At 37.8% G+C, this 16,548-nt stretch overlaps 1 protein-coding gene across 2 annotated transcripts in view; it reads right to left on the bottom strand.

Annotated features, from left to right (window-relative positions):
* Positions 1-705: 705 nt before the first annotated feature.
* The window catches only part of SLC38A2 (solute carrier family 38, member 2), a 16,543-nt gene continuing 700 nt past the window's right edge, over positions 706-16,548 (bottom strand). The window contains exons 2-16 of one of the 2 annotated variants that reach the window (XM_010574082.1): positions 16,286-16,491; positions 15,939-16,020; positions 15,705-15,820; positions 12,506-12,579; positions 12,316-12,408; positions 12,035-12,116; positions 8,861-8,943; positions 7,789-7,847; positions 7,510-7,659; positions 6,646-6,725; positions 6,443-6,543; positions 5,942-6,066; positions 5,052-5,196; positions 4,837-4,934; positions 706-4,103 (exon numbers count right to left, since the gene is read on the bottom strand). In XM_010574082.1, the coding sequence (XP_010572384.1) occupies positions 4,005-4,103; positions 4,837-4,934; positions 5,052-5,196; positions 5,942-6,066; positions 6,443-6,543; positions 6,646-6,725; positions 7,510-7,659; positions 7,789-7,847; positions 8,861-8,943; positions 12,035-12,116; positions 12,316-12,408; positions 12,506-12,579; positions 15,705-15,820; positions 15,939-16,020; positions 16,286-16,404 (1,506 nt within the window). In that variant the 5' untranslated portion in view covers positions 16,405-16,491 and the 3' untranslated portion in view covers positions 706-4,004. Of the gene's footprint in view, positions 4,104-4,836; positions 5,197-5,941; positions 6,067-6,442; positions 6,544-6,645; positions 6,726-7,509; positions 7,660-7,788; positions 7,848-8,860; positions 8,944-12,034; positions 12,117-12,315; positions 12,409-12,505; positions 12,580-15,704; positions 15,821-15,938; positions 16,021-16,285; positions 16,492-16,548 lie in introns of both variants that reach the window. The other variant, XM_010574081.1, reaches the window with a different exon arrangement.

A 16,548-nucleotide genomic window follows, 5' to 3' on the forward strand; every position in this document is an offset into this window, starting at 1 on the left:
GCTGCTTTGTGGGGGTTCCAATGAAAAATACTATGCGATCATGTAATTAAAGCAACCTTAATTGAGGCATTTCCTAATTTCAGGGTACTTAACTATGCCTCTTTAATATTCCTTTCATATAGTGTTTTGTTGTATACATCACACACAGAGTTACACCTCCACTGTCTCTCACACCCAGTTCTTAGTATTTGGGAAAGACACAGATTCATATGAATTGATACAGATTTCTGGAGCACAAAGAACAGATATGCTGCACTTGGTTTGTATCCAATTGCTAAAATACAGGTGAAACAGACACACCGGTTTTGAAAATTTTTAAGAAGCAGCTATTCTTCTCCTGAAGATTCAGTTGCAGGAAAATGGCACAGGATTTTGGCAAGACTCACTCATTTATTACACTAACACAAGATCTAACACATTGAGTCTTGTCTCCAGGTACGCCCGTACTGCAAAAAAATGACATAATACAGGTTCCTTGCAGAATTTAATCTCTCATTTTCTTTAGTGTCCAGACTTGTTCTGTTTACTCTTGTAGTGTCATAAATTCTGGACTTAGTCGTATGCCATTTTTCCTTTTTTTCCCCCCCTTCCTGAAAAGTGCTCGTAAGTAAGTTAAACATGCATGAAATTAAAGATACACTTTTAATATCGTCTTTAAAGAAAACCCTTCAAATGCCTCCTCCCAAAAAACCACCACAACATTGCTTAGGATTATCTATTTATTTATTTCAGTTAAAACATACAATGTTTCATTGAAACTGTGTTGCACTCCCTGCCAACAACTGGAGCTAGAGTGTTGGCCTCTAACCATACAGTGGATATTTACATATGTACACAGATGTACCGTAGGATGCCTGAATTTGGTGGCCTAACAAATACGTTAGACTGTCAAAGTTGTTAAGTTGCTGCATTCAGGAAATTGTAACATCCATGGTAAATTTGAGGAAAAGTATACATGAACCTGAACGATGCTTTTTATGGACCCAAGTGACTCCTGTGTTTACTGCAACATATACATTTGTAATAAATACAATCTTAGTGTCTTCTTACACATCTTAGGTGTGACACATTTCTTCCATTCTTGTAAGCATTATCTTTTGTTGTAAAAGAATCTTTCCTTTGACAGTTGTTAATACAGATGTACAACATGGACAACTCCTTGAAATGATGTAACAATCAGTAATGAGAGGAATATATACATAAGTCCCGGTTTCCAAACCTACATTATATACATTATACTTACAGTATATACACACATACAATTTATGTACATAGACTATCATAAATATTGAAAAATAGGTTTAGTTTTAATGGATTAATGTTTTATAAATAACATGTTACATTTATGACTGAAATATCATGGAAGACAGTAATGTCTAACTGAGGTGACAAAACAGTGGTTTAATACTGAAGCTGCTCTTTTGGGTGGTTTGTCATGAGGGTAACTTTAAGCAGACAGGTTTTTTAAAAAAAAAAAAACAACAACCCATAATTAAATAAATCGTATGTTGGAAATCAACCCAGCCAAGTGGAACTCAACTGTTGCAGGTGGAGAGCCAGTCACCAAATAATGTAACACATAATGTAAAATCTTGAAACTGCTACATTCAGAGAATTAAGTGACATGTATGATACATTATGAGGTGTCATCACAAAAACCTTCCTCCTCTCTGGCTGCTGAGAAGGACTGTGTAGTCACTTCTCATTTACACCTCCTTCCACTATGGTTACTGAGAGAAAGGAGGCTATTTCTCACTTTCTTCCTTTCTTTTTAAATGCTGGCAAGGGAAGCGCTTCATCCCTTATGTGCTACAAATGGCTCAAAGGCAGACAACATTTTAATCCTCTTCCACCTTTCTACGTTTGCTGAGAGGAAGAAGAAAAGCTGCCAAAGTACTGAGGAGGCACACGCTCAGCACTTCTGTGGAGATCAGGTAACATGGGGTAGTTAGCCATGGATGTACAGTACCTGAGGCAGAGAAGTACCTAAGGAGCGTTCGTCAGTGCTGACTCCAGGATCGGTAATTGCCAGTTGAGTACCACCGAACTAATAATACGAACAACAAAAGAGGAATCTAACTTCTCATTACAGTTTTACACTACAGACTTAGTGACCAGTACTTACAGTCATGCAGAAGTATTGATACAAAATACCTGCAATTTTTTTCATAGATTTTAAATGGCTGGGCAGAGACTGACATTATCTGCCAAACAGTGACTATCCTTTAGATTTGTTCCTGATTAATTCTACAAGAGCAAAAAAGTCTCAGGCACTGTTTAATCAATGGATTACAGGCCCTTACTTGTTCCCTCTGACACAAAGCCTGAGCGGAACTTTGTAAATCAGATTTTAAAAGCGCCATGTCAGATGAAGACAATTGACCACATTGCCATGATTATTTCATTAATAATCTCTGTCTAGGCTTTTGTACCCAATAATTGGGGTGTTTGAGAACCTCTTATAAGCCAAGTACGCTGTTATACAAGTGTTATTTCTCTTCAACCTGGGATAAGAATGAAAGAGTAAACATGCACTAGAAACAAAACAGCTAATCACAACCATACAGCACCTGTTTCATAGCTAGCTAGCTAGGGCTCGTAAGAAACTTACCTATTTCTGAAGCAAACAAGTATGAGATGACTATCCAGCCTATGAGGTTATCTTTAATACTACTATACAGTATAAATTGGAAGAGGAATCCCAGTTGCGTATGCGAAGAGAGTTTGTACCAAGCATGAAATACTGGTGCAGTTATTTTGTGGATTTGACTCAGAAACAGAATAGTCAAGTAATTCAAAATCCAATAACGGATGAGTAATTTGAGAAATACTGTACAGTTTTTGAATATTATACAACTAGTAAACTACATTAGGACCTTTTTGTTTTCCTACAGCCTGTTTCAAGATAGATTGGACAGAAAAAAAACCCCAACAAACATTGCTACAACTGACAATGGACCTTATTAATAAAGAGAACTCCAGGAGGGAGTTTTATATTAATGGCCTCATATGCTCCCGTGCCATTCAGTTTATATCTACAACAGGAAAAAACACAAAAAGCAAAAACCCCCAAACCCTGTTTTACTCAATTGCACTATTGAGTACCTCAAGAAGGGAAATGTCAACGCCATCTTTACGATTTCTATATTAACTACATTTTTCTCAAACGTACCCGTTCTAAAGGGTGTGTTTTTTTTTAAAGCTTGAAATTTTGGGTTTCCACACCATTTTTGGGAACTAAGGTAACTGTAGTTACTTAAATAAGCTGACAACTGATTTTCAGGATTATTTTCATTCTACTTTGAACTAAGTGAATTTCATGGGAAGCATTTGTAATTAGAGAATTTTGACTTGAATTGGTTCATTTTCTGTTTTGGTCATTAGAAGTATTTTTTAAAATAAAATTTCTTCTAATTATGCCTCTACTGAAAGGCAAACTAGATTTAATTTAGGACACCGATTAAATATTTTTTTGAGCTCTTCTACATTATTCTTTCATTCTTTTTTAGAAAAACGTTTCTTAAAGTCAAAATAGTGCTTTTGAGGTCCATAAGAATTTTTGGTACAAAAAATAATAGTGTTTCTCTCTCTCTCTCTCTCTCTCTCATTGGTTATTTAAACACTTTGCTGTAAATTAAAGAGTTATTTCACACACCAAATGGTTCCATTAGGCACATTCAAGTAAAATAACAAAATATCCAAGTAACAATGATGAAAGCCAAACATGGCTTGATAAAAGTCTACAGAGAGTTCTGTCCATTCTCTGGAATGGAATAAAGTTGTCACTTCCTTCAGCCAGACACTCAGGTGGTTTGATGTTAATATCCACTTCCATCATGCAGAATAGTTTCTTAAAGACAGAGTTCAGGTATTCTACAATCAGAAGAACCATCAGCAAAGAATCTGCATTTTAAAGGAAGCTGAATAGCTCATTTTCGTTCTCAGTAGGTATCTGAGTGAACACTGGCATTTGAAGTGGAGTATTAGAGATTAAACCAGGACAGTTAATGGCCATCAGATGCAACATTCTGGGTCCAGTCCAGAATAATCAGCGTCATACACCCAGTCATCACAAGTATACCGCTTAGAAAGAAGAACGCAGCCTGAAAAAAGAAAACATATATTTCAGACTGCTATTACAGCCATAGTCATGCCCACTTATGGCACAAATGCCGTTGCTCATGGAGGACAAAGGAAAAGAGACAAGAGATCACAGTAAACAGTAAGGAGCTAGGCATCTCTCTCATACCTGGGGTCTCTTTTCAAATAAAAAAAGTACATTTATTTTCAGTATAGCAGACCTCACCCTCACCTGAGGGAAGTTAATGTAGCTGCTGATACCAGTAAGGCTCTGCCACTGTACTGACTTGATTCTGACTCAGTATGTCTCAGATTTGATTCAGGGTCAGTACATCTAACATCAGTAAGAGCACCAACATCAGTCGGGATGTCCCAAATGATCGGTGGAGGTCAGCTTTTACGGGCTAAATTATGTAAGTAGGTCTTGAAAGAAAATTTAAAGGAGAACGACAAGACGTTTTTAGTATAGCTCTAAAGGGTAATCTGTTGAAATCTAGTTCTTATCAGCAACAGAATGACCCAACTATTGTTGAGATTGGGGGTTGGGGGGGTGAGAGAAGTCACCGAAGTGAACTGAGCCTTGTGATGGTTATCTCCTCAGTTTTGAGTACCTATGCAACTCCCACAACATTAAATGCCAGTTCAATGACTACCTTCCCCGGGTGTTTGGAATTCCTAAATCGTGAAGAAGGAAACTAAAGTTCCTGCTCTGAATTAGTAAGCAAGCGTAACTATTACATATCTGTCTATACATACCCCAATCTTTTGCACTGACTTCATTGGCTCCTTCTTGACTAATTTGATATAGAAGGCAGAAGGAAGTATAAAGATCAGCATGGCAGCCGCAGATGCACCTGTATTGAAAAAGCATAGAAATAAATATTCATAAACAGGTAAACATAATTTAATCAGATCAGAACTGCATTTTCTGAGATTTGAAAGACTACTTGAACTGATGTGAAAATGCTTACCAATGAAGCCAAAGATGTCTCGAATAGTAGGGACAAAGATAACAAGCACATTGGTAAATGCCAGAAGAGCAACTGTAATGGAACAGTGACGCCACCATCTAAACTCCTTCCCTGCCCACAACAGCTGGGTAATGGAACTGCGGATCTTTTGAAGAGTGGGAAAAAAAAACACAAAACAAAACCAAAAAGACAGTTTAGCCTTCATTATGGAAGTCAGTGACTGTCACGTGAATCAGACCTTCCTTCTGAAAGTATTTTAACTTAATTTTCCTGAACAGTTCAGATTTTAATAGAAGTTGAAGACAGGCATGAAAGTAGTTTGGTTTTTTTTTTTAATATTTACTTCCTACACTTGAGAGGCAGCTCTGTGTTTCTGGTTTGTTTCTCTTTTCAGTGATTTAGATTCTCAAAGCACAGCCAGTAGTGGAGAAAAAAGAAGGAAAAACATCTGTACTGAGGAAAAATAAATCCCAGGGGTTTCTGTAACATCTAAGGATGTTGCTGAACAACATACACCTAAATGGCCAGAATTCATTTTCACAATGTACTTACAAAAACACACTGAGTTTTGTAAGCTTATAATACAATAGTGCAAGTACTTTTATAAAGGGGCAATCTGTTCCACCTCCCCAGTCAGACCATACCAGCAAAACAATATAAATGAACGTATTTGTATCTACTGCTTTATAAATGTTGCCTATTTATTTAATTTATTTTAATTCACAGTATAGAGATATTTCATCAAGCTTATTAGAACAAATATCCTTTTTTGGTTAAGAGAAAAATTATATAAACTAATAAAGGGGAGTTGCCAAATCAGTAAATGACTGCAGCAGGACAGGTGATGAAAATAAAAAATGGTAATAAGGTTAAAAAAATTAATTACTTACTGGGAAAATAACTACAGGTACAGTAAGGGTTACAGCCATAAGTACAGCGAGACGCACAATAAGAAGAAGAACATCAGCACCCAGATAAGCAGAGTAGGTATGAAGCAGTTCTGGTTCGACCCTTCCTATAAAGAAAACAGTATTTTAATTAGATGTAGTTGATGTACTTCTCAAACAACCACTTCTGCTCTAAATCCTTAACGAATTTTACTGTTATAGCAATATGAATTGAAAGCCTCAACAGCTCCTGTAAGCACATCTACACAGGGGTAACTTGAAGGCACTGAATCTGTTTTAATCCAGCTTTAATCCTGTGCCTTGGGCCTAATTCTACTACTTATCTCCTTTTGGGTGTGCACTTATAAAAGCATTAACAAAACCCCCAGCAAACAGTGTATATTTAGAACCCATAGTAAATGCTTGCTTATTCTATCTTAAAAGTAATAGTGTGAATTTTGCAGAACAATTCATTTAAAAGAAAGCAGAGAAGGCAATATTCACCATAAAATGTCAGGTATCCAAAGAGAGCAGCCAATAAATACATGAGGAACATGGCAAAAAAAGATACATAGGACACATTCATCATTCTTTTACGGCTTCGGCTGTAAGAAAGAGAAAAAGAAACATTTTTAGCAATGAGAACCTACTGTTTTATACTACTTCTGTTTCTTTAGTGAAATTACAGATGCACATCTAACATTTACCTCTTCAGTTCTTCATAGATAGGAAGAATTGCAGGATGGCAGACAAAAGAAAATGTTAAGATTGGGACAGCATAGACGGTCTGAAAAACAAAAGTATCTTTCTTAAGTATCTCAACAGACATTAGAAATTTAGTTTTAAAAAACTCATCAGTAGATTTTTGAGTTTTGACTTAGCTATCAGTTTAGTTTTTCATAAAGACTAGCTATTCTTTACAACTGAAACTTTGGCAAAAATTAAAACGAGTTCGTATTTTCTTAAACCCAGTCCCTGAGGTACCAGATACTGTCAAATCCCACTGAAGTCCTTGCTGAGCTGAATGTATTTCCATTCAGAATTATGTTCTGCATCTCATAGGCTTAAAGCCATTATAGCCTGATCTTGGTATTGGCTGTTACGTACTTCTTCCCCACGAGCGGGCATTCACCACTGTAATTGGGAGCGTTCATGAGAGTGAAGACTTTGTGATGGGGAACTTAATGTCTATGCCAAACTCTAGCATACATTTCCCATTCGCATGCTTTTACTATTTCCTTCATCTTCTTCTGCAATCTACTTTTTAAAATGTTTTACTAACTTACTTGAGAAAGCTTGAGAAATGCTGCGCTGAAGAATGAGAGATGCATTTATTGCCACTCATCTCAGGCAGGTACCTCAAGCTCCTCTAATTTCTGTGTATTTGGAGTGTGGAAACATGCAGTCTACAGGAGGTAAACAGTACCTAACTCTCCTGGAACAGAAAGTCTTAGCACATCCCAAGTTTACAACTGGGCAATTACTTGAAGGAAAAATGACCTAATTTATCTGCTATGTACTTAGTCTCTCCTAATTATTTTCAACAGCAAGTCTGATTTTCAGTCAGTTACCTGTGAATTGAAGATGAAATATTTTGGCTTGCACACATCATCACTTGTTATGTTTTCTTTTACCAAAGATGCCAGTGTCACATTTATTAATGTTGCGTTCATGATGTCACTGTCCATAGGACAAGGAATCTGAAACATCTTCCAAATTACCTAGAAATAAAGCCGTGTATTTATTGTTACTTTGACTAGTGCAATATGCGAAACTTTTCAGAAACTGTGTTTAATTTCACTTTGAAATGCAGTTTTACAAGCACTGGAAATCTACAAGATTATACTTACAACAATCAGAAAGAAGACCATGCAAAGTAAGGAAAAGCCACTGGTATAGCCCAAATATCCTGTGTTCAAGAAAGACAAAAAAATCTAAGGTACAGTAAACAGAAACACCATTCAAGTCATAACATTATGACAAAATACATTCTGTCAGTGATCTCTTTAGATTGCCTTTTTCTTAGTGTTACATAGAACGAGTTAATTATTCATTGACTTTCCGCTAATCTCAACCCAGATCTGAAAGTTCTCAAACACATATTAGGGTCTGTACAGTGAGTATGTAACATTAAATTTTATAACTTACAAAAAAAACCCAACCCACAACAAAAAACACCCATCAACAACTATGTGAATTGCTTATTATATACTAAGAACGACTCTAGGATTAATTCTGATAGAATGCACTATGAGATAACAGCCTTTTCCTTCTGTTTTTATTGATTCACTTAATTTGTAGAAAGTAGTAACTTGAGAAAGTAATTCACATTGAGACTCTCAGTTAGTAAGGTTCCGCTACAGGATTCTCTGAACAAATAGTGTGCAAACTGAATTGTTGACATATATCACTGAATTATAGCCATTTCAGATAAAGCATCTGGTATGAATATTCTGCTACTGCTTGGGATCTAAAATGAAAAAGGTGAATTCTATTTACATTGCAAAGACAATTTAACTGTCCAGGTCTAGCATCCCTATTCTTTTGACACTGTTATACAATATTATACTACTTCACTACTGACCAAAGTAGGTCAAACTTTGTGATAAGAACACAAACAGAAAGTTACCATTGAGCCTTGTTCTAAAGCTACCCTATCTATTGTCCTTTCGTTTCCCACAAACACATCTGTAACTTAAGATGCTTGGATGTCTGGATCTTTTTCTTGTCCTTTTTTAATTTTTTTTATTTTTATTTTTTAAGTAGACTGACAGCAATTACCTAAACACTGATTAGTCCCAAGAGACAAGTTTGGAGACAGTTGTTAATTCACATAGTACTTCAAGACTCAAACATTGTATCAACCTATTTCCCCACAATATTTTCAATGCATTTTTATTTTGATTGTACTCCATTGCTTACCTAAATTTTTCAGTAAGGACAGGGGAAGAATGAGGATGACAGACACCAGCAGCACTAAATAGTCGCCGTTAAGATACCATTCTCTGAAGAAAAAAGTTAATATTTGTAAGTAATCAAAGTATTTAAAAATTATGACATTTGCAGTTTAGCCTTCACTCTTATCTTCTCCTACAACATATGGCTTCTTCAAAAAGTGTAGTACCTGATGTCACAAAGGATTAGCAACTCACTATAAGGACCTAAAGCCCTACAACACCTTCTTATCTCACCCCAAACCTGCATTGTGCCTTTCCTTTAGTGTCCTTTTCTAAAATTAATATGCATCTGGAAGTCAGAAGACAGGAAAGTAAACGACTGGTCGGAAAAGAGGTCAACTGGGATTAATCATGGAAAAAATAGTAATTTGCTTAAATGTTGGTTCCCAACTCTCCAGATGTATTAGAATATTGCAGGGCCCCAGCAGGGTGGTGATCCACTTTTAATGGAAATAAAATTCTGTTGGGTGCCCTGCAGGAGTTAAAGAAAAACAGGTGAGGGCTGGAGTTAAGGCAGTAGCTCAAGCCCACTGGCTGAGAAAACTCCAACAAGCACTGGGAGTCTCTTGGAGGCACGTTTAGTCCCTTTCAGTAGGGAATCTATGACAAGAACCTTAGAATTTTTTTTCCTTCAGATCATTTTTTCCATTTCTTCCATAAGAAGCAGCAGCTATTTTTTGACAAAACATTTGGAGTGTTAGAAGATTAACATCTTCCTTTGAAACACAGAAAAATGAAGTTAGCTCTGTGTAAATAGAACATAATTTCACTGAACTAATAGAAAAACTGACCTTGAGTATTTAATCGTGGCAGGGTAACTGCTTTCTTCATCTGTCCTACAGGATCATCCTATATGCTTTAAGCAATTAAAGTAACACTGAGCATTTATTCACAAATATTAATACTTCATATCCCATTATGGTATCATCTAACAGTATTTATTTTAAAATGGACTGTATACTATTTAGGTAAACAAAGAAAAACTAATGACCTAATTGGAAATTTGTGCATTCACACTCAATTGCTGAATTGCAAGCCTAAATATGGTAGTGGAAATATGAAATAACTTTAACAGACTTGCTCCGGATTTATGTAGTAAATGCAAAAATAATTTGGTCATCTCTTTCCCCAGTTTTATCTGGGATAACTAAATGTAAAAAAATGTATTTTAGAAAGTTCAGATGTGTACGACATTAACGTCATGTACCTTTTGTTGTCTTTTTTTTTTTTTGAATGTAGTAGTCTTGTGGTATATTTAAAAGAAATCACAGCACAGGGATTCTTTGCATTTGATACAGTCATAAGAATGCGCACCATTATTGTGCATGCCCCATGTGGAGGCCATCAGGACTTTCAGACCAAGGACTTAAAAGTTTTTCTGTGCTGAAGAGTAAAGAAAGGGATTGCACAGCTTTAAAATACAGCCGAGTATTTTAAAAATTGCTAAATGAATTTTAATAATGGAGCTAGCATTTGTAATATTGTCTCAGAATTCCAGAATATCTCCTACAGTAAGCATTATTTTGGGACATTTAAACAGGTAAGTGCTTACATTTTAGACACCAGGCTGCCAGAGTGGAATCCATGCCAATGGTAGCCACCCAGACTCCCCTAAGCAACGCATGGAGAGACTCAGTTAAATGGGGTCCACAATTGCCGGAGCACCGAGAAAAGATTTACTTTAAATCAGTGTACAGCTACCTAGTACCAGCCAGCAAGAAAACATTTAAGATACAAATCTCAATTTCTTAATTTTGTCTGCTAGATTTGCAGAGCAGCAGCTGAATCCAGTGAGATTCACAGCCTTTAACTTTCCCTCTTGAACTGCAGCCAATTTTGAATTCTTTTCTGAAGACGGGACAGTTAAAAATACTTGCCTCCAAGCCCCCTCATAAGTCCCTGGAGCAGCCAGTACTTTCTTAAGAAGTAGAAAATAGGGACTTGAATTCAGCCAAAGGAGGGAAATGAACCTTCCCAGCAAAGAATTTGTAAACATTACACTAGTAAGTAAATGGGGTGGGTACATTCTTCCAGAAAATAAAAAAAAAAAAAAAAGAGAGAAAGAAAAAAAAAAAAAAGATGGCTAGCACTGTTGTCATGACAATATCTATCAGCAAGCTGTATGAACACCACCACATGGCTTGAACCCCTTGGGGAACACAGGCAGAAAAATGCCTACCTTCTGAACTCAGGCTTAGGTGCAAGTTGGAGTCTTGAGCTGCTCAGCCCTCTCAAGACTGGGACACTTCAGGACAAGGCACAGAAGTACAACTCTGAAGAGTGAGATTTATAGCACTTAACTCTATCCATCTGAAGTCAGGCATCTTGTTTTAGATAGTTGTTTTTACACACCCTCTCAATATAGAGTGATATGATAAATTGTTCTTTGGAGATGCCCAAAACAGGTGTCTAAGCCAGGTGCACTGAACTGACCACTACAGGGGACCACCTTCCTCCACTGATTTATACAAAGACCAGAGTAATGATAAGCTCAAAATCTAACTTTCAGACGGTATGGTTAGATAAAATGAACCCTACCCAAGGCACCCACTTTTAAAGCCGAGCAGGAAATCCACTATGGAGTCAAGATGTCTCCAGGGCTAAATGGCAATGTGGCCACCATTTTAGTCTTGGGCATATAAACTGTCTTATCTCAATGTTTAGTCCCCGTGTCTTTTTGAGAACCGTTCCTTAAGACATTCATTACATAACTGCACCTTAGTCTTATATTTAATCACTTCCCACAATATTAACACTAGAAAACCAAAATATTCAGTCCAAACCAGTTGGAATGCAGTAAGAAAAAAACAAAAAACAAAACCAAACCAACCATAACCACATTTACCTTTCCTTATCGAGAGTATGTACTGACTGGTACATACATTAACACTTACCTGATGTTCTTTAGAGAACTGCTTTCTGTAATATGATGCGATACCTGTATTTTTCTACCCTTTTTCCAGGACAGGCTGGATCTAAATGAAGTGGAGCACTCAGGGGAAGGGCAAACTTACTGTATCTCTGTCTGAGTAAGAAGCTACCCTATGGTGTACCGAACGTGGTCTTCATATAAAAATATATACAGTCTCCGTATTTGTTTCTCCTAATAGTTTCTCTGATGAGGAGTTCTAACACCTACCCTGTGGTCTCTTCGATGTTCATAAATGTCTTGATGACCAATGGTAACTCATATTTCACTATGAAGAGGTAGCTTGACATAGCTGTAGGTGAATAACATCATAGATCATTACAAATATAGAATATGCCACAAGATGCAAGAATCACATAACATGTTTCATAACTTCACTTGAACACAAGCAGTTAATGAACACATGTTGTGTGAAAAAAAAAAAAGTCTCCAAGAATAAGTAGGGAACAATTACTATTGACAGCGCAGACATTTTAAGATCTTGTCCTCACCTCCAATGTTCTGCATTGTAATTGATCCAGACGCAGCAAGTTTTCCAGCCATACCGAATGCCTTCATTCCTAACTGTTCATACAATAAAGATCCTAAAAAACCCCAAAAGAATCCATTGGAAGGGTGTGTTTCACAAAGATACCATATGAAACAAATACCATATATTTGTAAAATAGTAATTTGCCATACCTCCTTCATTGGCAGTCTTCAAAAGCAGATGCACTGAATACAAAGAAAATATTGAGACAAACAGCAGGAGTATCCTGGGGGGGGAAAAAATTTCAAATTTTTAATAGCCATAAATGACTTATTGTAACCTTATTAAACAAAGGCGGATCAAACAAAAATTAATCATATTAAACTATTATCTGGGAAAAACCTGTAGATTCTAAGGCCAGCTAAAAGCATTCTGAAAACCCAATTAATGCCTAGTTTAGAAAGGATTTTATACTAAAATGCATTTCAGAGGCACAGAGAGAAATTCTAGTGTAGGATTAAACAACACTTCTATTCACTGGAAAGTGGCGTAAGCACCGACAAGCATCAGTCCATTATAACTGGCTACATTTGATATGAATAGCTTAACAAAGTATCAATAGGAATGGTTTTGTATCCTTGCAAGAAACTGTATTTCTCCTGTCTTCCTATCCTTGTTCAACAGTGTGTCATGCATCTACTGAACATCCAGTTGTGACTAACTGTAGCTAAAGTGAAGATTATCTCTTGGTCTTAAACAAATCAGCTTTTCAGCTTAAACGTGTGTCATGTCTTTTTTTATGTGAAGATGAAACCGCAAAAGCCTTAAAAAATTGACTGAAAATTCAGACGTATTGAGAGCTGTGTCTTCAAATGGAAATATGTATTTATTGTCATTAAAAAAAAAAAGAAGATAACTTTCTTTGTTCAAAAGTTACTCTTCATGTGTGCTTACATGGGAATTACTACTGGCTTGTTTATCTTCCCCACAGGTTTTACATGCAATATATATGTTATTTCCAGAAGCACATTTGCAACATCTAAAATTCAGATCTCTCAACTGCAATTCTCTCCCACAGCAAATGCACTTCCTGGAGTGGCACGCTAGGGGGGACTTCCCAGACTGCTGAAGAACACAGTGGAAAATTACAGTACATAAAAAAAAAATAAAAAATCCCTGTCCTTTCTTATACCTATACAAGCATTCTGCTTTACAGGAAAGCTAAGAATCAGCACATCTGCTCAAAAACGGCAAGCTCCATTTAGAGTTCCCAGAGCACTCTTTACAATTCCTTTTGTGCCATTTTTAACATTGGCAAAATTGGTAAACACAGCACAAAGAACTGGAAACAAGAACATCTGAGAAAAGCTTCGCAGATCCGTACAGGGAATGCAGGAAACTTGTGTTACGGTGCCAATTCGACACCAACACATGCACACAAATAGACCTCTGTATTTCTGACAGGTAGAGAGGGATTAACCAGGATTTAATTTAGCCATCAACTTAGAAACAGCACAGCGAGATGTGCAAGGGTTACATTTCATTAAAACAGCACAGATCCTGGACCCCTCAGTCCTAACCTTGAATGGCTGCTTACAGTGTTGACAAGATCAGTCAGCAAACTCATCTCGAAGCTCCGTTTCTGGCTTCCAGACCGTATCATTCATTTATTTAGTGCTGACACAAGTGACAAGTCACAGCGCTGACACAAGTGACTCCACACAGTCTTCGAAGAATTTAGTGCCTTAATCCACTGCATCTGGAACCTAGTTATTAAAGCATGTCTGTAATGCCCTCAGTGTCATCATAAATCCTCAGTATCATCAGCGATTGACTGCTTTCCTGCCTTGGAACTATATAAACTACACTAAGTTTCGAAAGGTAGCAAGCTAGTTTATCTTTGGATCAGTATGAAGGCAAATAGATCTGAATGCAGTATCTGGAAATGAAAGGTGACTAAATGGTCTCAGCACCCAATTGTTAAATTGACAGTTTTGAACATTTTTTTTTTTTTTTCAGAAAAAAAGGACTCCCATTATATGCAAATCTCTTCAAGTATCTAACCTTAAATTCTTTTTTTCCCTCTCCTCAGAGATGTTCTAATGTGCATGACGCTGATTATCTTATGTGTGCTGCAGAACATCTTTAGAGCATGAGTGGTATGTAGAGAGAGATGAAGTATCTCTCTCTTCCGAATTCATGCTGCTAAGTTGTTCATTCAGTTTAGCATCATCTAAGTAAGTGAACGTCTTAACAAAATCACCATATATTTAAAATAAAATGCTTTAGATCAAAACTTTACACACTGGTAGTTTCCTCAGGAAACGGACAGCACCTTGATATACTGTCAAGTGTCTGGAAGTAAATCTGACCTACAACCTTCTGGCAGTCTGGCAACAGAGCAAGGCAAATTTCAAACTAAACGTTACTCTCCACTTGCTCTTGAATATTCAGCACGTTTATCCATTTCCAGGATAAAAATGCAAAGTTCCTTTAAACACATCCGTGGCTTCCCATTGGCACTCAGTCACTGATACTACATGTTGTGTGAGCTGAACTGCCTCCAATATATGAAAAATGTACTTTCCCAAGACACTTAGGAGCACCGTACACAATTGTTTCCTCATGCCACTTCCAATTACATTACTGGAGTCTTGTCTTATACCTGAAAGATTTTGCCAATATGGACATACCGATGAAGATATGCCAGTTATTCCACATCCCTCCCTTGCAGGGAGACACCGATTTTTATAGGTGTAGCTGAAACTGGCTCCCTGAATTGAGTAAAAGCATAGCAATAAAAATGATTTCTTTCTTGGTGTAAGTACATCGCACCTCTATAGGCACAACTATGTCAGCTGAGGAAAAGGAGACCGCGTCCCTGATCGTTAGGACTGGGCCACAGAAATTTTTAAGAGTAGACATGACCAGACTTGCAAGAGACAAATAAACCAATCCCCTTCTGCCTATGTTTTTCCTCTAACTCTCTAGAGCCTGATCCCGTAACTTTTTGTGTAATTAGGACTTCCACTAATTGAAAAGTTTCTCTTGTCACTCTGAAGGAAAAAGCTAATACAGACTTCAGTCTGTTCAGTAGCACCTCTCTCTTCCCCTTGGAAAATGGGAAGTCTATCAGTTATTCATGGAGAAACTGCAGCTAAGTAGAGGAAAATTCACCGTAAAATGTTTTGTGGGTTGCAGCACTTGCAATGAATCTGTTTAATGTTTGCAAGTCCTTCTGACTGTATCGCAACCTCTTAATTCAAAACAAGCCATGAATCCCAAAATGCAATTCTGCACCTACGGCAATGACTACGTATTTTGTAAAGGTCATATTCTGACATCAAGTATTTTTCCATTATTAATTACAGAGCAGAAAGGTTGTTTTTCGATGAACCAAAAGATACTTACACAAAAAGAGCAATTCCAGTGTTAGCCATGGCATAAGAAAGACCAAGGATGCCACTACCCACAATAGCATTGCTCAGATTAAATACTGACATTCCAAAGGAAGTAGTACCCGGATGCTGAGAAAAGGGAGATAGGTAATAATTAATAGAAAGTTATTACTTATTTCAGAATTAAAGCAAACATAAATTTGGCATTTTTTTTTTGGTTTTTGAAAGGTCATTGCTATGTACTTACATACTGAGTCTCATATTTCTTCTTTCCAAGATTGGAGTCGAGCAAGAAATTTTGGTTTTCTGGATCGATATCCGCATAGTGGCTGGAAAAAAAAATATCGCATCATCAGTAACTATCGCGGGCGGCTCGCCTATTCGCCTCCCAACCCGCTTCGACGGGAAGCAAACGAGAAAAACCACCCGAGTGCCCCCCAAAAGAAGAACGCCGCGCCCCCGCCATCCTCCCCAGCGCACGAAGCTGACGCCCGCAGTCACCTCCGCGCTTCTCTTTGACGCCTGTCAACACCGCTCCCGACGCGGCGGCAGCCGCGTTTTCGACACCCCCCTCCCCAACTCTCTCCGCCTCACCTCTTCATGGCAGCCGGCTTGGTGGGGTAGGGGTAGCTGAAGTCGTTGCTGTTGGAGCTGTAGCTGCTGCTGTCCTCGTCGGGGGAGATGTTGAACTTGCCCATCTCGGCGCTGCTCATGGTGTCGACGAGGAGGAGGAGGAGGAGGAGGAAGCCGGGGGCTCGGCGGACCCGCTCTTTTGTCCTTGGCGGCGGGGCTGGCCGCGCCTGCGGAGGTGGGAGGCGACGTCAGTTGCCGCAGCGGGCGCCGCGGCCCGTCACGTG

This window comes from Haliaeetus leucocephalus, unplaced genomic scaffold (assembly GCF_000737465.1).
Source record: "Haliaeetus leucocephalus isolate CR32 unplaced genomic scaffold, Haliaeetus_leucocephalus-4.0 Scaffold406, whole genome shotgun sequence".
NCBI classification, from domain to species: Eukaryota; Metazoa; Chordata; class Aves; order Accipitriformes; family Accipitridae; genus Haliaeetus; species Haliaeetus leucocephalus.